General features: G+C 38.6%; 1 protein-coding gene across 1 annotated transcript in view; it reads left to right on the top strand.

The window, feature by feature from the left end:
- Nucleotides 1-23719, top strand: part of LOC309417929 (uncharacterized protein C8orf34 homolog) — a gene marked incomplete at its 5' end in the record, with an annotated part of 176993 nt that extends 153274 nt beyond the window's left edge. Inside the window, 3 exons of the mRNA XM_082015562.1 lie at nucleotides 10020-10140; nucleotides 17783-18285; nucleotides 23506-23719. Coding sequence (XP_081871688.1) covers nucleotides 10020-10140; nucleotides 17783-18285; nucleotides 23506-23592 — 711 coding nt within the window. The 3' untranslated portion in view covers nucleotides 23593-23719. The remainder of the gene's footprint in view (nucleotides 1-10019; nucleotides 10141-17782; nucleotides 18286-23505) is intronic.
- Between the last annotated feature and the right edge of the window lie 321 nt (nucleotides 23720-24040).

The following is a 24040-nucleotide window of genomic DNA, read 5'->3' as shown; positions in this document are numbered from 1 at the left end:
ACCCAGCCTCTCCCTAGGGCAAAGGCAGTTAGCTTCACTTTCTCGAGCTCTTCGGAAATTCCTTTGCCTTACTTACTTACTCACTCCTTACTCAGGAGCCATAAACCAGGAACTGTTCGTTTATCTGCTTTTGGGGCTTTATGCTTTTTGTATCTTCAAACTCTTGCTAAATAGCGTGTAGCTAGCTGGTTGTGTACTTTTACCTCTTTAAAATGGCTTGTTACTCAGAATAGTTTTCAACTATCCAACGCTGTATGCTTGTCTGCAGCTGTATCTCCTCAAAAAGAAAAAAACGATCCCGCTGTTGTGGTTGCCTTTTAGGGCTCTGAAGGAATAGAGATCTGTTCCAGGGTCCCCTAATAATTTCCAGGGAGACTTACTCTTTGACAATCTTGACATATAAAATACAGAGGTGAAAGTGAGTTTCCTTATAGCAAGGCTGTGAAGATAAATGCATTCTTGCAATGGATTCCCACAAATCCTTCAAAACAGTAAGAAATACGCTTGTAAAATTACCTCAGAATTGATACCAAAATACATTCTTGTGACTTGAAATGATTTTCAGATATTATATGAGATACTATATGAGATACAAGGTGGGGGAAAAATAAAATATTATGTTGATGAGACATTTCTCATAAATTGGACAAATTGGTTCATGGCATTTACTCAAATGTGCATATTACATCTAAAAATTCCTGATCTGGTTCAGCGTGTGCCATGTTTAATGCTGGTACTGCATTCCAATGGGGTAATTTGAGTCCTGCTAGTTAAATGGATCATTATCATAAATTTGTCTCTACTCATATATATTTGACAAATTTTCTTTAAAAGTGCCTTGGCCTTCAGAGGAGAAGTGCTTTGAGAAAAATTGTGGGATAAAGCAGCAGGAATTTTACATAAGGATCTTTAGAAAAGAGCTGTGTGGGTTCTTTTTTCATGTCCTGTGTAAGAGGATCCACATGTCAGATCTTTGATGTGGAGACTAATGCAATCTGAATACCAGTACTTAGAAGAGATAGGCAACATCTATGTCTATAACATGGTTTATGTAATTTATACTGTGGTTACATTATGATTTTCTTGTAACATTGTATATGTTTACTGTTCTATTTCTGAAGAGTATGGAAGTTTTTGTAGTTAGACCTTTTTCCTTTAAAGCTTTTTTTAATAGAATCTTTTGCTATGCTTTCTTTTTGAAGAAGAGAGTTGATATTTGAAAAATGAAGAACTTGCATTTTCAGTGCTGCACAATCCCAAACAAGGCATACTGAATGAATAAACAGTGAAGCTAACAAAAAGCAGTTTGAAGTATTCACAGGAATCAGCACTCTTCCCAAGTGTTTTGCAAGGATTCAAAGTGGAAGCAAGCATTCAAAATGTCCGTAGAGGTCCTAGTTTACTGCAGGGATCATTTTCTAGTCAAATATTTAATGTAACAAAAACTGCTAGGCAAAATGCAAAGCTTTTTCTTGAGATTTTTGCAGTGCGGTGAACTCAGAGTCCTATTTAAGTTTTTGTAAATGTGTTTTATAAATATTTTGCTAGCAAGCTTTAAGAAAACACTGAAGTGATACCAGGAAAAAATTAGGTGGGCTGAAATTCTGACAGAAAGGGATAAGTAAGGTATCAGGGAAGTTACTGTATTTACAGTGACTGACAGAAGGAAAGAGGGCACATAGACTGGGCAATTCACATTGAGTAGCCTTTGCCTTCCCTCTGAGTTGCTTCTTTTAGCACCTGGATCTAACAGAACTCATGCTTATTGTTTTTTTTATTCAAGGTGAGTGCATCTTTGCATTCACTCATCTTGCCTTGCACGTGCACATAAAAAGGTATATTTTTCTTTGCAAATTATCCATGTAAGGCAAACCAATCCAAGTGTAACAGAAACTGTGGAAAAAAGTTGTCCAACTGCAAAAGGCATTTCTGCGTGAATTTGCCTCGGGTTTTTGCTCTTTATTACTGTGGAAAAAATACTCCAATGAATTGTTTTATAAAGGTGTTTTATTTTTAATAAATTTTCTCCTGTTTTCTCTTCTGCTTTGGAACTTTTGAGTTGCTTTCCTCGAAGGAAGACACACATGGATTTTCTGTGATAAATACAGAAATTCCTTAATGGTAATTCAGTTTGTGAAATGACTTGAGGTTTCATGCACAAGGAAAAATTAAGGTTTTCATTCTTGCTATCAATATACATTGAATACAGCTGTATTTCAGTGATATATGATTTAAATTGTAATTGTTAGAAATGTTCTTATCTTTTCCCACTATTTTCCCTGGGAACAATGCTGAGAAGTAACTTAATTACTTGTACGAGTTTGAGTATAATTGACAGCTCTAAATTGCCCAAACTTCAGTATTTAACTAAATCTATAAATTATTTCCTGGAATGGGGCCACTGTTCAGCATTTAGCAGGGTAGTCATTAAAATAAGTATTTTAAGGTTCCACTGACACATCTGGAACAACAGCAGTGTGCCTTTGAGGTAGTATGTATTATAAAGGTCATATTTATATATTAAACACACAAAATTATTGTGTCGTGATGCAAAAGTTTTCAAATCCAAGTTGACTTTTGTAAATATGTGTATATTTGTGTAATATATGTGTATATTTTTTGTAACTATGTATATTTTGTAAGTAAATTCAGGCACATAAAGTTAAAATTTTGGATTTTAACTTTAAATTTCGAATCTTCTGTAAAAAGAATAATAACAAATAATATTAGATTAGTGCAACTCTTCCACAGCTAGTCAAAAAAAAAAAAAAAAGCAACTGTGTAAGTTTAATTACTATTAGCTAAATTAACAATACAAGATAGTAGAAGAATATAATATCAAGCTTCTTGGGAAGTAAGTGATTTTTCCTGCAAGTGTTAACCAAGTAGTTTGAATTACATACCGTGAACCTCTTTGGCCGAGACCTCTCTTACGTAAAACAAGTTCCATAAAATAGCATTTTATACATACAGCTGCATAATATTTATTTCTTACTTTTAAAATTCTCTTTTGCTTTGCAGAGCACCTGAAGTACTTAATTTTTTTTTTCCCCACCTCTTACCTGCTGGTATGCTTTTTGATGATATCATGTTGCATATTGCAAAACTTGAGCCCCGCTGGGTGCCTGCCTGACCCTTGTGATGCATGGCGAGGCTGCCCTGTCTCCCTGCCCGGACCCCTGGGGTAAGAACAGCTTCCAGGTTCCTCACAAGTTCAGTTCATCAACCCCACTGGCATGCGTTGGGTGCAGCGCGTCATCAGTGCTTCCAAGGAGACCTTTCATGGGGCAGACAGAAGGGCAGATATCTTCTGGAGTGAACATACTCTTATTTGAAAATATTTAATCCTCCAAAATGCAGTTTTAAATTGAAAGAACTTTCTGAACTTTAAAAAAATACGTAAAAAATAAAGGAGTGCCTTGTTTTTACCTGTCTAAAGTTTTGGTTTCTTGGGCATGACAAATTCAAAAATATTCATCCAAATAACAGTAAATAAAACAGGACTGAAGCTTAGAAAAAAATTATTCCAGTTACATTTCAGAAACTGAAACAAATGTGATTCCCAGGTGCCCATGTATTTCCTCCTTCCCTCTTGCCTGTAAACAAAAAAAAATCTGTGTAAGTTAACTCAAACTACCATTTTTTCAGTGTAAGGATTAGTGTAAAATGTGCTGGCTGGCTGCCATGGGAAGCAAAAAGCTTGTAATTTCAATTACATGGCATTTCAAGTAGAACAGGCCGTAATGTGGAAGGTGGGGATTAGAGGTGGCTGCCAATATTGCAGCTGAGCTCTGAGAAGCTTTTTTATTTTTAAAAAATCCGTGTTGACTAGGTCACTTTATGTCCTTGAACAGACTATAGAAGCTGAAAGATTAAACATTTGGTGAACTCTTACAGAAAAATGCATGTTGTATGCAGAATCTTCAAACAAACTATTTGCAGAAGAAGTTCTGCTGCATGAATAACAACTGTCCTTGCCAGCTGCTTGGTCAGAACAGAAGGGACACTTGCAAACAAATTGTTCAATAAAAGAGATTTTTTTTTTTTTTCATTTGGAGGGATCTCTGTCAAACGTGTCTATTTAAGATATTTAAGCTACTCAACAAAGAAATGGTAGGTTATATATAGAACTCTAAGCATGGTTGTCTTTCTTACAGTATTATCTCCTGAAGTTGCCAATGAAATTTGCACTTGATTAGCAAAACTATGTAGAGGAGAAAGTCAATCAAAATGCGTTGCATATCTTTACAGCTTGCCAGGAACTAACTAATTAATTGGATTTTTCCTCCTTTTCCTCATTTCATTGTGATCATGCAATTCAGATCATCTTTAAAAATGAAGAAGCACTTTCTCTTGTGAGGTGGGGACTGTTCCCACACCTGAATGGAGATTGTGTGTGTGCATGGATGTGCCTGTGAATACCTGGGTGTTTTACTCCAAAGCAAGCCAAAATGACATAGAATTATAATGCTGCATTGTTTACTAACACTCTTTATGGTCAACGAGAAAGATTTATTTTCTAACAAGCACTTGATTTCCAGATGATGTTGTAGATAATTTGGAGGCCTTCCTCCTGGCCTTAGCTGTTCTGAAATGTGGCACCTCTGTAGAACTCCCCAAGTGTCAGTGGGTGTTACACAGCCCGTGTCAAGTCAGCTCGATGGTGAGATCAAGAGATTCACATCTGCACTGGGTTTATTTATTTATTTAGGGGTAAAATGTATACAGATGTATGCTGTCAAACTGACATTGTGCTGCAAATTGAAGCACATCTAGTCATCTTGGAAAAAAATTCTTATTCATGACCTCTTTAGTTGTATTTCTGTTCTACTGTGGCATTACCAGTAAGTTATGGTATTTTCCAGAAGTTCAGGGAACTAATGATGAGAGAGATTACCTTTGGCTTTAGTGTTTGTAATTTTTCATTTCGGCAGTAATTTGGCTAAGTGATCTAAGTAGAAAAAGCATTAATGAATGTACTGTATGTGAAGAAATTATGATGGTATGTAAAGAAAGCCACTTACGAAATGGACACATAGTTGACCTTAAAAGTTGACAAATGTATCCTGAGGGCTTCATTTGAACGTATTTCTGGAGCAAAGAGACATTGCCTCGCCTTCAAAGTTTGAAGGTGATGAACAGGGCCCAGAGCTGTTTCTACAAGTTAGAAAGACAAGGATGTCTTTCAGGAACATCCTCGTATTTAGATCTTGTTAATCTTGTTAATGTAAATAGGCCGTTTATAAATTTTGTGCTAATATTTATAAAGCTTAATGAATGATCGGGGCAATTGTAGTTTGGAAGATACTGAAAGACCTGGAAGGACTTCTATGCACATACTTCATGCATGTATGCTGTATTTTTCAACTACTTTCACTCTAATGTCATTATCATTAAAGTCCAAGTTAACCGACATTAGTGTTTTATCTCAGCAATTCCTGGTCAGTAGGCAAAGCATAGATTTTGGTGAAGTGGAATGAGCAGGTTTAAATGAATGGCTTTGCGAGACTGAATCTCTTTCTTAAGTGACATATCTGAACTGCTGCCATTCATCCAGTGGAGAGAAAGGGCACCAGTGAATTCTGATAGAGCTGTACAAACTCATTTATCCTTGCATTTAAAATTGACATGCTTCCAAAGCCTCCTTAATAACATCCTCTACTTTCAGCTTGTGTTTATCTTTTAGGAATAAGGCTGTTGCATAAATTGTGTGCTGGAGACACTGAGGACCTCTATCTGTGTTTATGCATTATTCAGTTAGATGAATTCATAGTCTCAAAATGTTAAAAAATATTTTTTAAGTTCAGTATTATTTAGTTATATAGAGAAAAACATTACACGAGCCTGCTTCCAAAAATGTTGTTGGTTATAGCCCTGAAATACCTAGCTTCAGAGAAGGAAAAAAAATGGTTACCCTACAGTTTTAATGTCTTAATAAACTCTTGTACCTTTTTTTTCCCAACCATTATAATTTTCTGTCAAGTGAGTGTTTAATTGGAAGACACTATTATAAGCACATAATTTGTCACTAAATGAAATTGCTAATATTAAATATCTCATCTTCCATAACTAGTATTGCAATACTGTTCTGGTCTTTTGGGAAGCTATTGCCTGGCAAAGTGCCATAAGCTTCGGATATTACATAGCACTCAAAAATGCACAGGAAGAGTTACAAAATTTGGGGAAAAAATTCGTACAACATTACCTCATTAATTTCACAGGGTGTTGGAACTATGTATCTGAAAGGGAGTTTGAACATATAGCAATATGTAATAGTAAAGAGTGAATATATGTAAATGTATTTGTTTTAAATCATATATAAATTTAGTATTTATTCTTAAAAAGGATGTATACAACTGTGCTACATATAGCTGTGTGTAACATGTCTCAGTGTTCAGAGACATACTGAACACAAGCTCTATATGTCTTTTTAGCTGTGCGTTAACAGGATGAAGGCAGACACAAACATTTACTAAATGCATGTGTGTACCTGCCTTTGTGTGCCTGTATGTGCTTATACACGGGCATATCTATATATCTTACGTGAACTTACGTAAGATTTTAAAACCTATATTAAAACTTAGAAAGATATTGCTCATGTTTGATGATCTTTGTGATTTGGAGTCTCCTAATTGCAACTGATTTAATTTAAACGTTACTCATGTTTTTCTAAACATCTAAAGTACTATCATGATGACTATCATTAAAAAATAATTTTTCTTCATTTATCTTGGATTCTGCTACAGTCAGTAGAGAGCTGTCTTTACTCAGACAGTCACCTTAGTTGTATGTGTCTTACATGATTGCTGTCCCTAAAGGACAGAAGTACAGTAGAGGAAAAGGCAGAAAGTAAAAAGAAACAGTGGATGTTTGTAAAGAAAAAGAGAACTCCATTTCATTTCCAGAAAATAGGACACGGAGAGTGAAACCCTTTCACCAGGCTAACATTTGGAAGTCTGTGTTTTTCAGAGGTTAGGAAGTTACTGAAAACCCATAATAATTTGCTTATGATAAACTTGAATAGTCAGAGTTAAGAATATTAGAAGAGCAGTTTGGTCTTCAAGTATTACCATAGACCATCGACTAGTTTTTATTCAGTATTTCATCAGAGCTGTCTTTGTGCATGAAATTGTATATTCCAAAAGGATTCATCCTTGTATCCTTGGGGATTTTTTCCCTCATAGTAATTATTGAAGTCCTGCTGGTTTTTTCCCCCTTATGAAAACATACACTATAAAATGTATATAAAAACTGCTTTTTGCCACCATGAAAATCTGGGGACGAGAGTATATACAAGATAAAATTAAAATATTAAAATTTAAATTATTAAAAATATATCTAAAACAAGATAAAATTAAAATATTAAAATATAAAAATAAAATATTAAAATTAAAATATTAAAATAAAAATGTTTCCCCTTTCCATCTCTTATTTAGTTTTATTTATTTCAGAGGAATTGTTCACAGAATAAAATATTCTTCCATCTAGAGATATCTATTGTGTAACTAATATCTATTAGAAAAAAACATTTAGAGATGTGAGTAATTTCATACAGATTGATATTCTGATATTGTGACCTCGACAGGCCACATTATGATTTGGATGGAGAATTCACAATGAGGACTGAAGTTACAGGTGCTCTTGGGGGAACAGGTGAATCGGGTCTAGTTATACAGAATCATAGAATCACAGAATGGTTTGGGTTGGAAGGGACCCTTAAAGGTCATCTAGTTCCAACTCCTCTGCCATGGGCAGAGACATCTTCAACTAGACCAGGTTGCCCAGAGCCCCATCCAGCCCAACCTTGAACACTTCCAGGGATGGGGCATCCACAACTTTTCGGGGCAACCTCTTCCAGTGACTCACCACTCTCATAGTGAAGATTTTCTTCCTTATATCTAGTCTAAATCTGTCTTCTTTTAGTTTAAAACCATTACCCATTATCCTATCACAACAGGCTCTGCTCAAATGTCTGTTCCCATCTCTCTTATAAACCCCCTTTCAGTACTGGAAGGCTGCAATAGGGTCTCCCTGGAGCCTTCTCTTCTCCAGGCTGAACAACCCCAACTCTCTCAGCCTGTCCTCACAGGAGAGGTGTTCCATCCCTCTGATCACTTCTGTGGCCTCCTCTGGACCCGCTCCAACAGTGCTGAGGGCTCCAGAGCTGGACGCAGGACTCCAGGTGGGGTCTCAGCAGAGCAGAGTAGAGGGGCAGAATCACCTCCCTGGACCTGCTGCCCACGCTGCTTTGGTTGCAGCCCAGGATACGGTTGGCCTTCTGGGCTGCAAGTGCACGTTGCCGGGTTATGTTGAGCGTCTCATCAACCAACACCCCTGAAATAAATGGGTGTGCAGGATCAGTTTCATTTCTGAGTAACTTACTCTTTTATTCAGTTGTTCCTGTGTATTTACCTGGGATTAAATACAGATAACTTTAACCAGAGCAGGAGTAGTGTGAAAAACAATTGGCAGATCAAAAAATGTCATTAGTGTTCTAAAGATGTTGTGAGTTAATAGCAACAGAATTATCTGCCACTTCAAACTCTTTCTTATGCTGGTAAATATGACAAGGCTTTTTTATGTACACATATGCAGCATTACAGTATAGCTGTTGCTTTATAAATATGAATCTGTGTTAAAAGTATTTTAAAGATACGTGATTCACAATAATCAGTTGCATACAAGGCAGTGTTTATTTGGAACAGATTAAAACTGGTGTAAAATATATCCCATATAACATTTTACTTCTGTAGAATTCTGCTTACTTTTTGAAAAGGGAAGGCAGCTACAATGTTTTATTTAGTGCTTATGGTTAAAACAATTTTTTTGTGCGTAGAGATGATATCAAACCTGTGTTTTCATGCTCATCCTTCAAACTGTGATAGGCCCTTCCCTGTGACGTGAGAGTCCAGCCAGAAAAGTACCATCGCGTGCTGCACCAGCCCAGCTGTCTGCTGGTCGTACAGTTCCAGACTGGCAGGCTGCATCGCACCGGAGCCCTGTATGCCTTCTGTGAGCGGTGTCAGCAGTTTGGGTCTCCCTCCTCTGCTCGATCATTCTTCTCCCTGACATTACATCAGCTTAAAGTCTTTGAAACCGTGGCCTCTCTCTAAATTTGTTTGACATTTACGCAAAGATTAAAAAATTAGTAAGAGGTGAATGACAATGATACCACTGCATAAGCCTTGTTTCTTTAGGAGACCTGGGAAATCAACAAAACCCCCTAGACTACAGATGAAATATTTTGGTGAGGTAATTATGTAAAATTTATTTCAGATAGGCTGTTAAGAATGCTTTAATTAATGTTTTTGTTTGTTGTTTTTATGACCAAGTCTTGCTCACTCGGTCATATATTTTTGTGTATTTCAAGTAAGCATTAAAAAAACTTATCAGGTTTACCTCATAGTATATTTTAAAATCATTTCTTGAAACTGTATTGAGTGGATTCCAGAAAATGCAGATAAATTTGAATACCACAGCATACAATATTGAAGTGACTGGGAAGGTGGTCTGTTTGCTGGCATCCCATCCAAACTGCTATGTTGCCCTTATGATTTAGTTGCCGTTCCTGAAAGGAATCCTTCTTGCAGTGCTAAAACAGCACTGACAATTTTGATCAAGAAATTCTGTGATATTCTCAGAAGTGCTGCTTTGCAGAGATACGGTGCCAAATGTTATGGTAATTTGAAGTAAGTGCACCCCCCACTAAGTAACTGGAACTGCACAGAATGTAAATCATTGAAGAATTTGTCCCGTTATGATGTCTCAGCATGGAACAAGAGCCTGTGTGAAGGTATATGTTTGAATTACTTTAGAACTGTTGATCTTAAGTAATGCTTACTATTTATGATATTTAAGGTAAGACATGATATTTCGTAATATTTGCATAAAATGTTATATATTCTACATAAAAAGCATCAGATTCACTATTCTAAATGAGGACGCCACTTTTGTTATTGTTTCATGTGTAAATGTGAAACCAGATTAAAAGTATTCCATTTTCTTTTTATCTCTGTAAGTCTCAGACAGTTTGGACCTTGGATGCCATGGGTGTCAGACCTGGAGGTTCCCCAAGGCAGAAGCTCTTAAAGGACTCCTTAGCAGCAAAAGAACTTCAGACTATGGAGAAACACCTAGCTGGTATGTACGGTAGCAAGGGATCATAAAATGCCTAGAAGTACTCACCCAGCTAGAACTGCCAATATTTTAGACGAAGGAAAATAATGATCTCGCCGATGAAAACAGATAAAAACTTTAAACTTCCCTTTCTCTTCATCGAAGAGAAACAGCACAATTATTGTTGTGTTTGTAGATGTAATGGACTTTGCTGTAATTACAGTAAGCACAGTAACTAAACAGTAATTAAACTATAATTAAATATACTGCAATCTGACAGCTTAATAATGCACCTCTTTTTTTGTTTTCACATTTCATCAAGACTTATGCAATAAGGAGGTACTGATGCTTCACCTACAGCTAAGTAGTCTCTAGAAAAGGCTGCAGTAGACCTTTAGCTTGAGAATAGATTGCTTTACAGGAAAAGCCTTCCTTGTTCATGAGATTTCTGGCTAAGTGAAGTCTGTTAACTTGCGTGCAGTAGAACGTCTGCAACGTCCCTGATGGGGTAACCATTTCTAAAAGGTCAAACAAAAACCCCTTTTTCCAGTGAAAATATGTTTCAGAGCTCTATAAAAATTAATGAGGGATATCCTAGGTTATAGTTTGCAATTTGTTGTTCTTTGTCATCAATATTTTCTGTCTTCAGCTTTAGTTATAAGGTATGACATAGACCTATAGGATGGTAGTCCTATATTACGCATGCTATTTGTCATGTGGTAAAAGCTGAGCTTCATGGGCCAGCTCTATGAAAAGTAATGCAGAATGTGATCATAAAGACTGTATATTTAAGGTGGAGGGAGAAATGAAATTTACCTGACTGGTCCAATATGCCGGACAGACCCTCCTCTTCGGGAAGACTGCTGCCTCCCTGGGGCCTGGGTTAAGGACATGACTAGGAAACTCCCTAGCCTGGTGCGTCCCTCGGATTATTACCTGTTACTGCTCTTCCATGTGGGTGGTGGTGAAGCCACAGTGCATAGTCCAAGGGAAATCAAAAGAGACTTCAGGGTCTTGGGACAGTTGGTAAGGGAATCTGGAGCAGAAGTTATTTTTTCCTCTCTCCTTGCAGTTGCAAGCAGCAACACTGGAAGAAACAGACTGACCTAGTCTATTAATACATGACTCAGTGACTGGTGTCACCGCCACAATTTTGGTTAGTTTGATAATGGGGTAGCCTACACGGCACCTGGACTGCTGGCATCAGATGGGATTCACCTTTCTCAAAGCGGAACGAGGGTCTTTGCTCACAAGCTAGCAAGACTTATTGACAGAGCTTTAAACTAGACTTGAAGGGGGAGGAGGATAATATCAGGCTTGTCCTTGACAAGCTGTGGGATGACATGCCAAGGTTAGAAGGACAGGGTGCTAGTGAGGCACCTCAGCCTGTTGCTCTGAGATGTTCTGGCTACACTGCAGCGCACTTGAAGTCTTATGGAGATGAGCTAGGGGCTCCCGAGGTAATAGGAGCCAACAGGGAAACACCAGTGAAATACCTCAAAGTAATTAAGGACTCTTCCTCTAAGAAGGTGACATGGCCAACAGCCCAGCTGAAGCGCCCCTACACCAATGCACACATCATGGGCAACAAACAGGAGGAGTCTGAAGCCACTGTGCTCCAGGAAAGCTACGACCTTGTTGCCATTACTGAACATTAGTGGGACAAATCCCATGACTGGAGTGCAGCTATTCATGGCTACAGGCTGTTCAGAAGGGACAGGTGAAGAAGGAAGGCTGGAGGCATTGCCCTCGACATCAAGAAATGGGTAGAGTGTGAAGAGCTGTCACTGAAGAATAGCCACGAGCAGGTCGAAAGCTTATGGGTAAGAATCTGTGACCGCAGCAACAGAAAGAACCTTGTGGTTGGTGTTTACTACAGGCTACCAGATCAAGGGGAGTCTTTTCACAAAGCCTTCTTACTCCAGCTACAGGAAGCATCGCGCTCATGGGCTCTCGTCCTGCTATGGGACTTCAACCACCCCAACATCTGCTGGAAAAGTAGCACGGCGAGTTGTAGGCAATCCAGGAGACTCCAGGAGTGCACGGTGGATAACCGCCTGTGCCAGGTGATAGACAGCCCCACCAGAGGGGATGCCATACTGGACCTGTTGGTCACCAACGCAAGGTGAGCTAATTGGTGACGTCAAGACTGGAGGCATCCTGGGCTGCAGTGATCATGCACTGGTGGAGTTCACAGACCTGAGGGATATGGGGCAGGCAAAGAATTTTAGGAAAGCAAACTTCCAGCTCTTCAGGGAGTCAGCCAATAGGACCCCCTGGGAAACTGCCCTCAGGGACAAGGGAGCAGAACAGAGCTGGCAGATCTTTAAGGATGCTTTCCATAGAGCGCAAGAGCTCTCAGTCCCCAGGTGTAAGAAATCAGGAAAGGAAGGCAAGAGACCAGCATGGCTGAGTCAAGACCTGCTGGTCAGACTAAAGGACAAGAAGGAAACGCACAGGCAGTGGAAGCAGGGACAGGGATGAGTACAGGCATGCTGCCTTGTTGTGTAGAGATGGGGTCATGAAGGCCAAGGCACAGCTGGAGCTGAACTTGACAAGGGACACAAAGAATAATAAGCAGGGCTTCTACAGGTATATGTCAGCCAGAAAAGGAAGCCCCACTGATGAGCAAGACCGGCAAACTTGTAACAACGGATGAGGAGAAGGCTAAGGTACTCAACAACTTCTTTGCCTCAGTCTTCACTGGCAGCGTCTCTTCTGACACCTCTTGAGGGGATGGACTGCAAGATGGGGATTGGACGAGAAAAGTTCCTCACACTGTAAGAGAAGATCAGGTTCGAGACCACCTGAGGAACCTGAACATGCACAGGTCTACGGGACTTGACAAGATGCATCCCAGAGTCCTGAGAGAATTGTCTGATGTAGTTAACAAGCCACTCTCCATGACATTTGAAAAGTCCTGGCAGTCAGGTGAAGCCCCTGGAGACTGGAAAAAGGGAAACATTGCACCCATTTTTAAAAAGGGTAGCAAGGAGGACCATGGGAACTTCCAACCTGTCAGCCTCACCTCTGTGCCTGGGAAGATGATGGAACAGATCCTCCAAGAAGCTATGCTAAGGCACATGGAAGGCAGGGAGGTGATCTGAGACAGCCAGCATGGCTTCACCAGGGTCAAGTCCTGCCTGACCAACCTAGTGGCATTCTATGATGGAGTGATCACATCAGTGGAGAATGGAAGAGCTACTGATGATATCTGTCTGGGCTTCTGTAAGGCATTTCTGTAAAGCCTTTGAGCCGGTCCCCCACAACATCCTTCTCTCTAAATTGGAGAGAGATGGATTTGATGGGTGGACTGTTCGGTGATGAGGAATTGGTTGGATGGTCGCATCCAGAGGGTCAGTGGTCAGCAGCTCGATGTCCAGATAGAGACTGGTGATGAGTGGTGTCCCTCAGGGGTCCATACTGGACATGTACTCTTTAATATCTTCATCAGTGACATAGCGGGATGGAGTGCACCCTCAGCAAGTTTACAGACACCGCCAAGCTGAGTGGTGTGGTTGACACACCTGAGGGATGGGATGCCATGCAGAGGGACCTGGACAAGCTTGAGGAGTGGGCCCATGCGGACCTCATGAGGTTCAACCAGGCCAAGTGCAGGGTCCTGCACGTGGGTCAGGGCAACCCCTGGTGTCAGCACAGGCTGGGCGATGAAGGGATTGAGAGCAGCCCTGCTGAGAAGGACTGGGGGATACTGGTGGATGAAAAGCTGGACATGAGCCAGCGGTGTGCGCTCGCAGCCCAGAAGGCTGACCATATCCTGGGCTGCATCAAAGGAAGTATGATCAGCAGGCTGAGGGAGATGATTCTGCCCCTCTGCTCTGCTCTGATGAGACCCCACCTGGAGTCCTGCGTCCAGCTCTGGAGCCCTCAGCACAGGAAAGACATGGACATGTTGGAGTGGATCCAGAGGAGGCCACAAAAATGAGCTGAGGGATGGAACAACTCTCCTATGAGGACAGGCTGAGAGGGTTGAGGTTGTTCAGTCTGGAGAAGAGAGGGCTCTGGGGAGACCTTCTTGCAGCCTTCCAGTACAGGGGGCCTATAAGAAAGATGGGGACAAACTTTTTAGCAGGGTTTGTTGCAATAATACAAGGGGTAATGGTTTTAAACTAAAAGAGGGTAGATTTAGGCTAGATAGAAGGAAGAAATTTTTGACAATGAGGGTGGTGAAACACTGGCACAGGTTGCCCTGAGAGATGGTAGATGCCCTATCTCTGGAAACATTCCAGGTCAGGTTGGACGGGGCTCTGAGCAGCCTGGTCTAATTGGAGATGTCCCTCCTTACTGCAGCAGGGGTGGACTAGATGCCCTTTAAATGACCCTTCCAACCCAAACTATTCTATTCTATTGTGGTGTAGATCTCCCTACTTTCATTTACATCACACTTAAACTGGTAGAACTTTCATGGTTGTACAAGCTGTTCTTGTATGCAGTATGCTCTCAAAAATACAATTCCTTTAGGTCTCACTTGACAAAGCTGACAGTAATAACTCCCATATTCAACAGAATATGGAATTTTAAATACTTAATTGACCATAAGCGAACTAGCTGCATTCAGTTAGTCTCCGAGCTTCAGTCTGCTGTTGTGTGACCTATAGGGTCTTCTCTCTCACATCAACGCTGTTGTTGTCGTTTGGCTTTGGGCCCATTATTTCCGTAACACTGTAACATGAGGTTCAGTCATTCTACCATTCAGTAATTTTTGTCTGCCTGAGAAAATCACAAGAAAACAGCCCTATTATTAGACATTGGACTCTTGTATTCCTAATAATTCATGTTGTATTATAACACCAGTGCTGCCTGAGACAATTATTCCCCTCACAGACAAGCATAACATAATTTCCACGAAGAATCAGCTCAGAGGACCTCAGATAATAATGCTGTGGTTTTGCTTAGCCTTATTTGTCTCATACATTTGCAAAGGTTCAAGTGTCTCTGATACCAGCAAGTCTCTTTGTTTCAGTTCTCTTACCAAGCACACTGGAACCTATTAATCTACCCAATACTAGGCAGCCATTTAGATGCCTGAATTACGACTTGGATTACCTGTGTAATGATGAAATGTGGTCTCCTGTCTCAGATACACCTTCTTGAGGAGCCTGGCTTTCTCTTTTGGACTACGTGCTGGATAAAAGTCACTCCTAAGTCAGAGTGTGGTGCCTCTGCCTTCGTTAGGGACTAGTACCAACTGCCAGTAACTGCCTCAGTACCTCCATACTTGAAAGCAGCATTTTTACAAAATCAGATATTGAAACAATGTTTTCTTCTCCTTCCCTACATATGGCTCGTAATAATTTTGTGCAAGATCCATTCTCTTATGTTACTGTGGCTGCTTTATATCACACGCAAGTGGAGAATATATTTTTTGGTACTTAATTTCAGTATCTTGCCAGTTGTGTTTGTTACACTGTTTCTGTGGTCATTGGATACCTCTGGAATATATTTTATCTCAAAAAGAACTTTCAAATGCATAAACAGTTTGTAAGCGCATTATGAATCATATCCTTATTCTGGTATTTCTGTTATGGAAGTAAAATGCCTTTGTGTTGCTCTGTTGCCTGCATTTTATTTTCCTTTAAATGACATTGGCAAGGGATTTAAAAAATCCTAAGTCATAACTCAATTCTGGTATTTACTATGGATCAGATAATATTGTAAAGCTGGGGATGTGTGATTTTTTTTTTTTCTTTTCTTTGTGGTTGAAAAGCTGATATTGAAACAAAATCAAAAAGAGGATGTGTGCTAAATAAAAACGAATAATTACACTATGGAAACATGTTAATTATATGTGGAAAAATCATTAGAATAATTGGTTTATCTGCAGGCTTAATTGCTATACGGAAACATGAGCCAGAATAAAATGTTTATTTAACTCTTATTAAATCATTCAATATTCATATAATTTCTTAGCATACTGAGTCATCACGGGGAAGTTAGAGGTCTGTAATTTTGCAAAGACATAAACTAAGCTGAATGTTTAAAAGAACATATTCCTTATTCGGTTTAAATCATGTAGCCTATGCTGTCATTTATTGGTCCCTGAATTTTTGGCAGGTATCTTACGAGTTCCAAAGTGATGGGTATTGATTTTTTTAAAAGCATAATGGAAGAGTACTTCAAGACATAATTATTTCAAACTGGAAATAATTATTTTTAAGAAGTCAGCAAGGTAGCAATTAGAAATATTCTTAACTGAGTGCTAGAAACAATAATTATGCTTTGAAATTTGCTAACAGCAAAACATTTAATCTTTAAAGAGTTGAGGGACACTTTTATCTGAGACTTTCACAACTATTTTAGTTTTACCAGCTTTTCTAGTAACAGCATTTGAAATGTGTGGAATATATTGTATTAGACTAGTAACATGAAATTGACATAGATTATTTTCTTGTTTTCAAGGTGTTATTATAAAATAAGTTAATGTTAACATGGCACATCTGTAATTATTTTACATACAGCATTCCTTTTATACCTACTGGTAAATATAAGTGAAAGAAAATCTGATTTTCTAATATGCAGTGTAGAATGTGTTTCTTTTAGGACTTTAAGAACCTGAAATTATTGTTTATCAAAATAAAAATTAAATCCTTATTTTTCTGTAAGTTCACTTTAATATGTGTTTAAATCAGTAGAGCCTTGCTGATTTATAGCTTCTGGGACTGTGACTTGTATAGTTTAATGGGAAATGGCATTGCTTTTCTAAAGCGATAACCAACCATCCCTATTGAAACCAGGTTACAGTACAGTACATGCCAGTGAGAGTGAGAATTCATAACAATTTTGTAAGATAAAATAAACTCGAGTAAACTGTTCCTTAAGCTTGATATTTTTACTTGCAAGGTCTGTCAGTATGTTAGCAATGCTAACCTAAATTCCAGCTATCCCCACCTAACTTTGTTGCAGGTATCTGATTTAATTCATTAGAAGCATTAATATGATTTAAATTTATTCAGAAGACACTTTTCATCATTAGCCCTGATCTGTTCTGTTTTTAAATAGGATCTTATTTCTTATGGCTGTGTGAGGGGTAGGGACTGGACCACCAAATGTTGGCCACCTTTTCTCCTTGGATGCTAGATGGTGGTGGCCCCATCACCTGCTGTGGCACTGACAGCAGGCCAGAGTGCAAAATTCGGATTCAAATTGGATCACAGATCCAGATGTGCCAGAGTTCAAGGGTGATATCCCCATGAGATTTGGCTGGGCAATAGACAGCGAGGCCAGAAGTAACAGTCTCGCCTTGAACCAGTTTTGGATTGCTCTTCACTGCAGCTGAGGATGGCAAGTTTAGGTCACTGCTCTATCTTGATTTGATACTAATGAGGAATTGTGCAAAAGCCACAGAGAGATAACTTTGAAGAAATGAGAGAGACTTTTATGGGTTGTATTGACATTCAATGAAGTGATAGTGGTTCGGTTTTGTGGGATAGTTGTGTTTGCAGTAAATCAAATGTAAATAAACCGCTTGTCAAACATTTGAACTGTTAATTGTGATGCCTTGTATTTTAAAGGTGAATAGATTTTCTCTGCACAGCTTCAGGTTGTCACTTACATTGGAGAAAATCAGTAAGAGTTTTAAAACAGAGAGAAACAGAAAGTTAATTAATTTCTTTCTTTTCTTTTTTGTTTGTGTGTGTGTGCACAGACATTGAGAAGGACCTAGCGCTATGGGAAGAAGCAAGGCTTTCGAGAAGCCCTAGTATCCAGCATCATAGTTTAGTTACATCTGACCATCAAGGCAATCTTCAAGCTACACAGGGCCAAAATCCAAGGCCTCAGGTGCCAACTCAGACCGGGAAGAACATTCAGCTCCAAGGAAACAAATCACCACCGCTGCCCATTAACAGCAGAACACAGGTCTCCAGTGTTGCAAACAGTAGGCCTCCAACGCCTGGTACACAAACCAACAGGCCACCAACTCCATCAACTCCAGGGAGCAGACCTGTGACCCCAAATAGCTTGCTGTCACGGCCTCTTACCCCTAGCAACCAAGGAAATAGGGAAGGCATCATTAGTATGCAAAGAAGCAGATCTTTGACATCTAAGAGCCAAATGGAGAGGACCCTCAGCGCTGCTTCAGGGCTCTCTGTGCAAATGAGTGGAGACATTGTTGGAACTGTCACTACTCAGAGAAGCAGTTTATCAGAAGTAAGATTTTCAATTTAATGTTTTTGCTACATTTAAGAGCTGCTATAATGTGAAGACTAGATAGTGTTTTATGTTGAAGTAACATCAGTGTACCTAATGTAACTTACTACTCTGAAAAGAATTTGAAATATAATGACGAGAAAATTGGCAAGGAAATACTGCTCAGCTTTGAGAGGTACTGATTAGAGAATGTCAGGATTATTACAGAAGTCATACTGAAATACTCGTGTCCCCCAAATTTTCCATGAGCTCTGTAGGGTTTTGCCTGCATGATGCATAGCAGTTTTACTAGCCTTACAGTTTCTAAGAGGTACGTACCTCTGGAATATTAAACACAACTTCATCTTATCTTTATGATTCTGGGCTAGTTTTTGCCTGATGCAGTGGCAATGCATAATATTTCCTTGGTCTGGTTTTTGTTTCATTTTTTGGACACATTGGAATGATTAGTTAGTCATCGCTGAATGGATACATTTTCAGAAACACAAAACTGAACTGCAATGAGAAAATATCCAACATCGTTGAATCACTGTCTAGTACTATGTGCTAGGCTGATTCAGAGCATTAAAACTTCCTGTTCCACATTAATGGCTTTTACAGGATTAGTCTTTGTTTAAAGCAAAACAAAACAAAATTAAAAGTACCTTGTAAATTTTGAGTGGGATTCTCCTCTGCTAACCTTAGCTGCCTTAAAGATAACTTCAGTGTGTGGGCAGCAGAAGTAAAAGCGCCTGTGAAAGAACAGCCCTGCTGTCTATCTCAGATACATGCCTTACAAAGGTGAGTTTTTTCTCAGGAAATGTCAGTCCTTCTATACTGACTTGAGAAGGACCTGTATGTCTAGACTGCTAATTTTTTAATGGTGGAGTAAGTCGGTTCCCACCATTTATTATCAATCTCTTTGTAATCCATTTGTCAAAGCCTGTAGAGTTTTTTTCCTAGACTGAAAAAAAAATCATACCTTTGGATAATTGTTTCTGAGAAGTATTTGTTTTAAAAAGCTGTTGGGTACAACACTTGCCACAATGTATTATCAGTCTAATGACTTCTTAAAAAAATTTTAAAATGTTGTTTATAATAAAATTGCTTAGAGATGCTTGTAGGAAAATTAGAGATTTGATACTGCGTATAACCTTGCAATTAAGTATATGGCCTCCATTATTTATTATAAAAGAAAGGAAATGAGGTACAGATAACTCTAAAACTAAAGAATTTGGGGAGCAAATCTTACTTAAATTTGGTGGTAAAAAAATCATCATTTTGGTGTTTGAATGGCAGTGAACTAATCCCATCACTCGAGCTACTTCTTCACCTAGAATTGGATATCTAACTTAAAGACATGAGGACTGAAGGTGACTACAATTCTGTTGAAAGTATCCTCACTGACAGTTGATATTATTTTTAAACCAGTAGTTTGCCAATGAAAAAAATATGTAATTGTAACAAATTTCTTTTTGACAAACAAAATCCCTTTGTCTCCTGTTTTGAGGGGTGGGTGTGTTTGTGTCTCGGAATTTTCTCACATTCTCAGAAAATGAGAATTGAAATTAATTTTTAACTAAAAATGTTCATAAGAAATTAAGGGTTTCATTGTTTCCCACTAAGCAGTTCACTCATCTTTTTCTTTCTTGCTTTTTAAGCAATGCTGTTCTTAACTGATACATAGTCATGTGATGCTAACTAGAAATATCGTATAGACTCTTGAAAGTGCCATGTAATGAGCACTGCATCTCCACCAAGGGACATACAGTCTGTCCATCACTTCTGATCTTTCCTGTAACAAGGCAGGCAACTAAAAATGCTTTCTTCCACAGCCTTTCTATAGTTATAGTAATAATAACCAGGAGTCCCATTTAAGTTGCTGTGACTTGTTACTTCTGCTTGCCAAACCCCAAGCTTTGCTGATAGCTCTTAGAGTAAATGTCCTGTTATACTTTTAATATATGTGTATATATATGTCTCAAGAACTTTAAGAAATGAGCAATAGTGTTACACTGTTTTACAGCTAGAATAACATGTCCAGTTTCATCCAGCAAGCCCACTGTAAAGCTAGTGTTAAATCTCAGCATTTCTATGCAGGATCTTATCCTCTGTTATAAACCCTTCTAGAAGTGACAAATTCTTTTCTTTTTCTTTGCTCACTGGGTACAATAGTACGTTGGCTGCTAGTGACCCAGCTCAAACCCTATTTATCCTTTCCTGACATGCACAAGTGACCTTTGACTTAATGGAAACTCGTCTTGGGACTAGCTCTGCTTCCAAGGGGAAAACTGCTAATATGACACATTCATACTGAAGACCTCCCTCTGCCAAGCTGTAAAGGCCCTCAGATGTCAGCAAGTAGCTGATGGGGGTCTGGCCATTATGCCGCTCCCAGCCCCATCTTCAGAGTGTTATACTAGAAGCTTTGGAAGCTCTTTTAAGCTGTCTTTGCCCATTGAAGTTCCTGGTCACTTAGAGAAGTGGGTTTAGACAGGACATACCCAGGAATTATCTCTGTTCAGTGACATTTTTTGCCATGTTAGAGGTGTCCCCCTAGTTGTGACCATGTCATTTCATCCTCTGGTGTCACAGCTGCTTCTGACCATGGAGACAAATTTTAAAAAGTCAAAGGGAGCCTGGGGTAGGAGAAGAACAACAAAGTTCTGTCTTTCTTTGTACTTTTACAGATCACGAACATACAAAACTCAAGGATGATACTGTAAATTATTTTGCAACTTTCATTGCAGATTTTGTATCCTGTTCCTGTATGAAAACAGTAAAATAAAAGAAGGAAAATTGCCTTTATTCTTCGTAGCCTTTATGGGGTGGACTGGGAGTTTCCACCAGATGCGAATACACTGGTTATATTGCCAATGCTATAGAAGATACTAGGATAAGATTTTACAAATAATTCTGCTTCCTTACTCTTAGGTAGTATTAATGGAATTAAGCAGTGCAAAGTTCATACATATTTGATGAGAACAAGTCAGTTGAAAAGGATGTGATTACTGGCTACCAGGAGCATGTTTTACCATAAGGAGCTTGAATTAAAGAATTCAGAACCCTCACGGGTTTACACTGTCACTTTATTATTTAACAGGAATTTTAGCATATCTCTCAATGCCTTATGTATGCTTCCTAGTTTGTAATGTGTTTCAGAGTAACATAAAAAGTCTAAAATACAAAAATATTGCTGATAAATACAATTCAGAGTTGTTCTTAAGTTTTAGTAAAGTTCATGCTGTAGCTCAGGGTGGTTTAATCTTGTTATAGTGCAAATCTTAAATAATTTGGCAAGTACTTAACATATCAGCTGTTAAGAATGTTTTGGGATTTTTTTTTAATGCTCAAGAATTATAATGATCTGATATTTTGTGGATGAGTTTCTGCCTCTTGGCACACATAATATTACAAAGCTCTAACAGGTGTGTTTTATTATCAGCTCCGTTCAAGGCTGGAATGGAATTATAGCAAAGAAATGCTACCTAGAGAAATAGTTTTACTATCTCTATAAAACTAATAAATCAGGGTTCCAAATCCTTTGGCAGAGATACTTTTATACATCTACTTATCCTTTGGTGTTTTGTATAAATTGACAAAGGAATGTTCAATCCTGCTTATCTCTTTAGGATGGATTCCATTAAAGTGCCACAATTCTGTGATAGTTATCTATAGCTATTGAGATGAAAATACTACCGACTCCCTTGTTTGCCATTGCATTTTCTGAACACTTGGAATTTTACAATCACTTTATTTATCCAGATAGTTTAAAGTGGTATTCAGTAATCTTTATTGGTCTCTCATTGTTAACAGTGGGAAATTTCGGCTTATTTGAATGTAACATTGATTAACACAGGTTTTCCTCCTACGTACTGGAGTATAGAGCATAGCTTGACGTGATGAGGCCTCTTTTTTTGCTCAGATACTTCCATCCTGTTCTGCTGCCTGGCTCAGCTCTTTGCTCTGTGTTTCTGGAAGATTAAAAAGTGTGCTGAGCAGTGTGAGCCACTCGCTCCTACTGCAAGGATCCTCTTCCATGAAGCAAAACACTTTGCCCACTTCAGTGCTGTAGCCTCGCACGCCGCGCACGCTGGAAGCGGCAGTACGCGCGTAAGGCTCGCAGCTCCTTCGCGTTGGGCCGTTGCAGCAGTCTCTGTGGATTTTTTAACAGATTAGTAACTGAACTAATATATTACTCCCAGTGAGTTAGATCTTGACTGAACAGCCTTCGGTCTCCAACGGGCCTGGTTTCTGTTTTTAAATTGTAGAGCCTAATGATAAAATGATGCTGTAGCGCTGTGCAATACAATTTACCTTGGAATATGCAGATTCTGGTTTTCAGCTGGTGTAAAAGAACAAAAGGCTATTACCCCCCTTTTTTTTCAGGTACTTAGACTCTGGCTACTAATTTTATGGTATCTGGCTAATGTTTAAGTTCTGTTTTAGAGACTAGACTTGCATGTTTGAACTACTTTTGAGAATAAAACTATGCATTCCAGTCTCATCTCTCGCCTTGCGTATTGCAAATGAACCTGTCAAAGTATTTTATATGTCTGTATGTGTACATGCTCACATACATATGTGTGTGTGTATGGAAAAATATTTTTATATACATACATATATACGTTATATAAAAAGGGAGACAATTGTAAAACATTTTAAAAAGCATTATTCAGCTGTGTATGGATTTTTAACTGTGTAAATCATTTATATTTTGATGCTTAGATTTTAATGGTATCTTGGAGACAAAAGTTTCCATAGCATTTTTCCTTCCTAGGCTTTCTCCTTCTCCAATAAAACCATAGGTTCTAAGTCAAGTTTTAGGTCCTTGTTCTTACTAGATTGGAGACAGTGAAAGTCATACTTAAGCAAATCATGTATGACATGTTTAGGCATAGTCCAAAAACTGCAGGGATAGATGGAATATCTGCATTAAGAATTTGTTCTGTGTCACTGTATTTCTAAGGTGAGTATGTATATATTAGTGGCTATAGCAGATAGATAGCTAAAGAGACTTTTTTTTTTCCCTAATAGATATATAAATAACAATTAAATAAAAAAATTGCTAGGGAGCCTGCCTATCCTCTACATTCTGATTTTATTTCGCAGCAAGATTATTTTTTTTTTATTAAAGGCTTTTTCCTCTCTAGTTAATTGAGGCTAGAGTGTTTGCTACAGTCTGCATTTATATAGAAACATTCTCTGTCATTTTATCTAAAATAGATCTGTTTGTGGCAGGATGAATTCTTACAACAGCTTCAGCTTGCTCATCACCCTTGGATATTGCCGAGTGACACAGAAAGTGAAGGAGTGGAAGCTGACTAAGACAAATGTAAGTATATTTGTTAGGACCAGATAATATATCAAAAGCCCTCAAACTTTTAACTTCTCTTTTTCATATCGTCAAATCCTGTGAAGATGTCATGCCTACTCACAGGAGCTTTTCTCATAAATACCAATTACTCATTTTCGGAGGGCTGAACTTTACAGGATTGATTTACATTAGCTTTCCTACAGTCATGGAACACTGACAAAATGATCACAGACCACAGTTTACTTAGCTAAGTGAAATAAGTTGTAAGTTATGTGTTAAAGTAGCTGTCCCAGAGAAGTAACATGAAGTTGAAATGTTTAGTAAATATGTATTGACCAACAAAAAACCCCAGTAGCTCTGAAAAGTGGAGGCTTCCTTCTCAGGCCTGTGACTCCATTGTCTCTATTTTTCCTGCATTCTTTTGAATTCCTCTGTATGAAAAAAAGAGTTTTAATCACA

The sequence above is a fragment of the Phaethon aethereus genome (genome assembly GCF_964289735.1).
Source record: "Phaethon aethereus genome assembly, chromosome: 2".
Classification (NCBI taxonomy): Eukaryota; Metazoa; Chordata; class Aves; order Phaethontiformes; family Phaethontidae; genus Phaethon; species Phaethon aethereus.
This window is presented reverse-complemented; position numbering and strand designations above follow the sequence as displayed.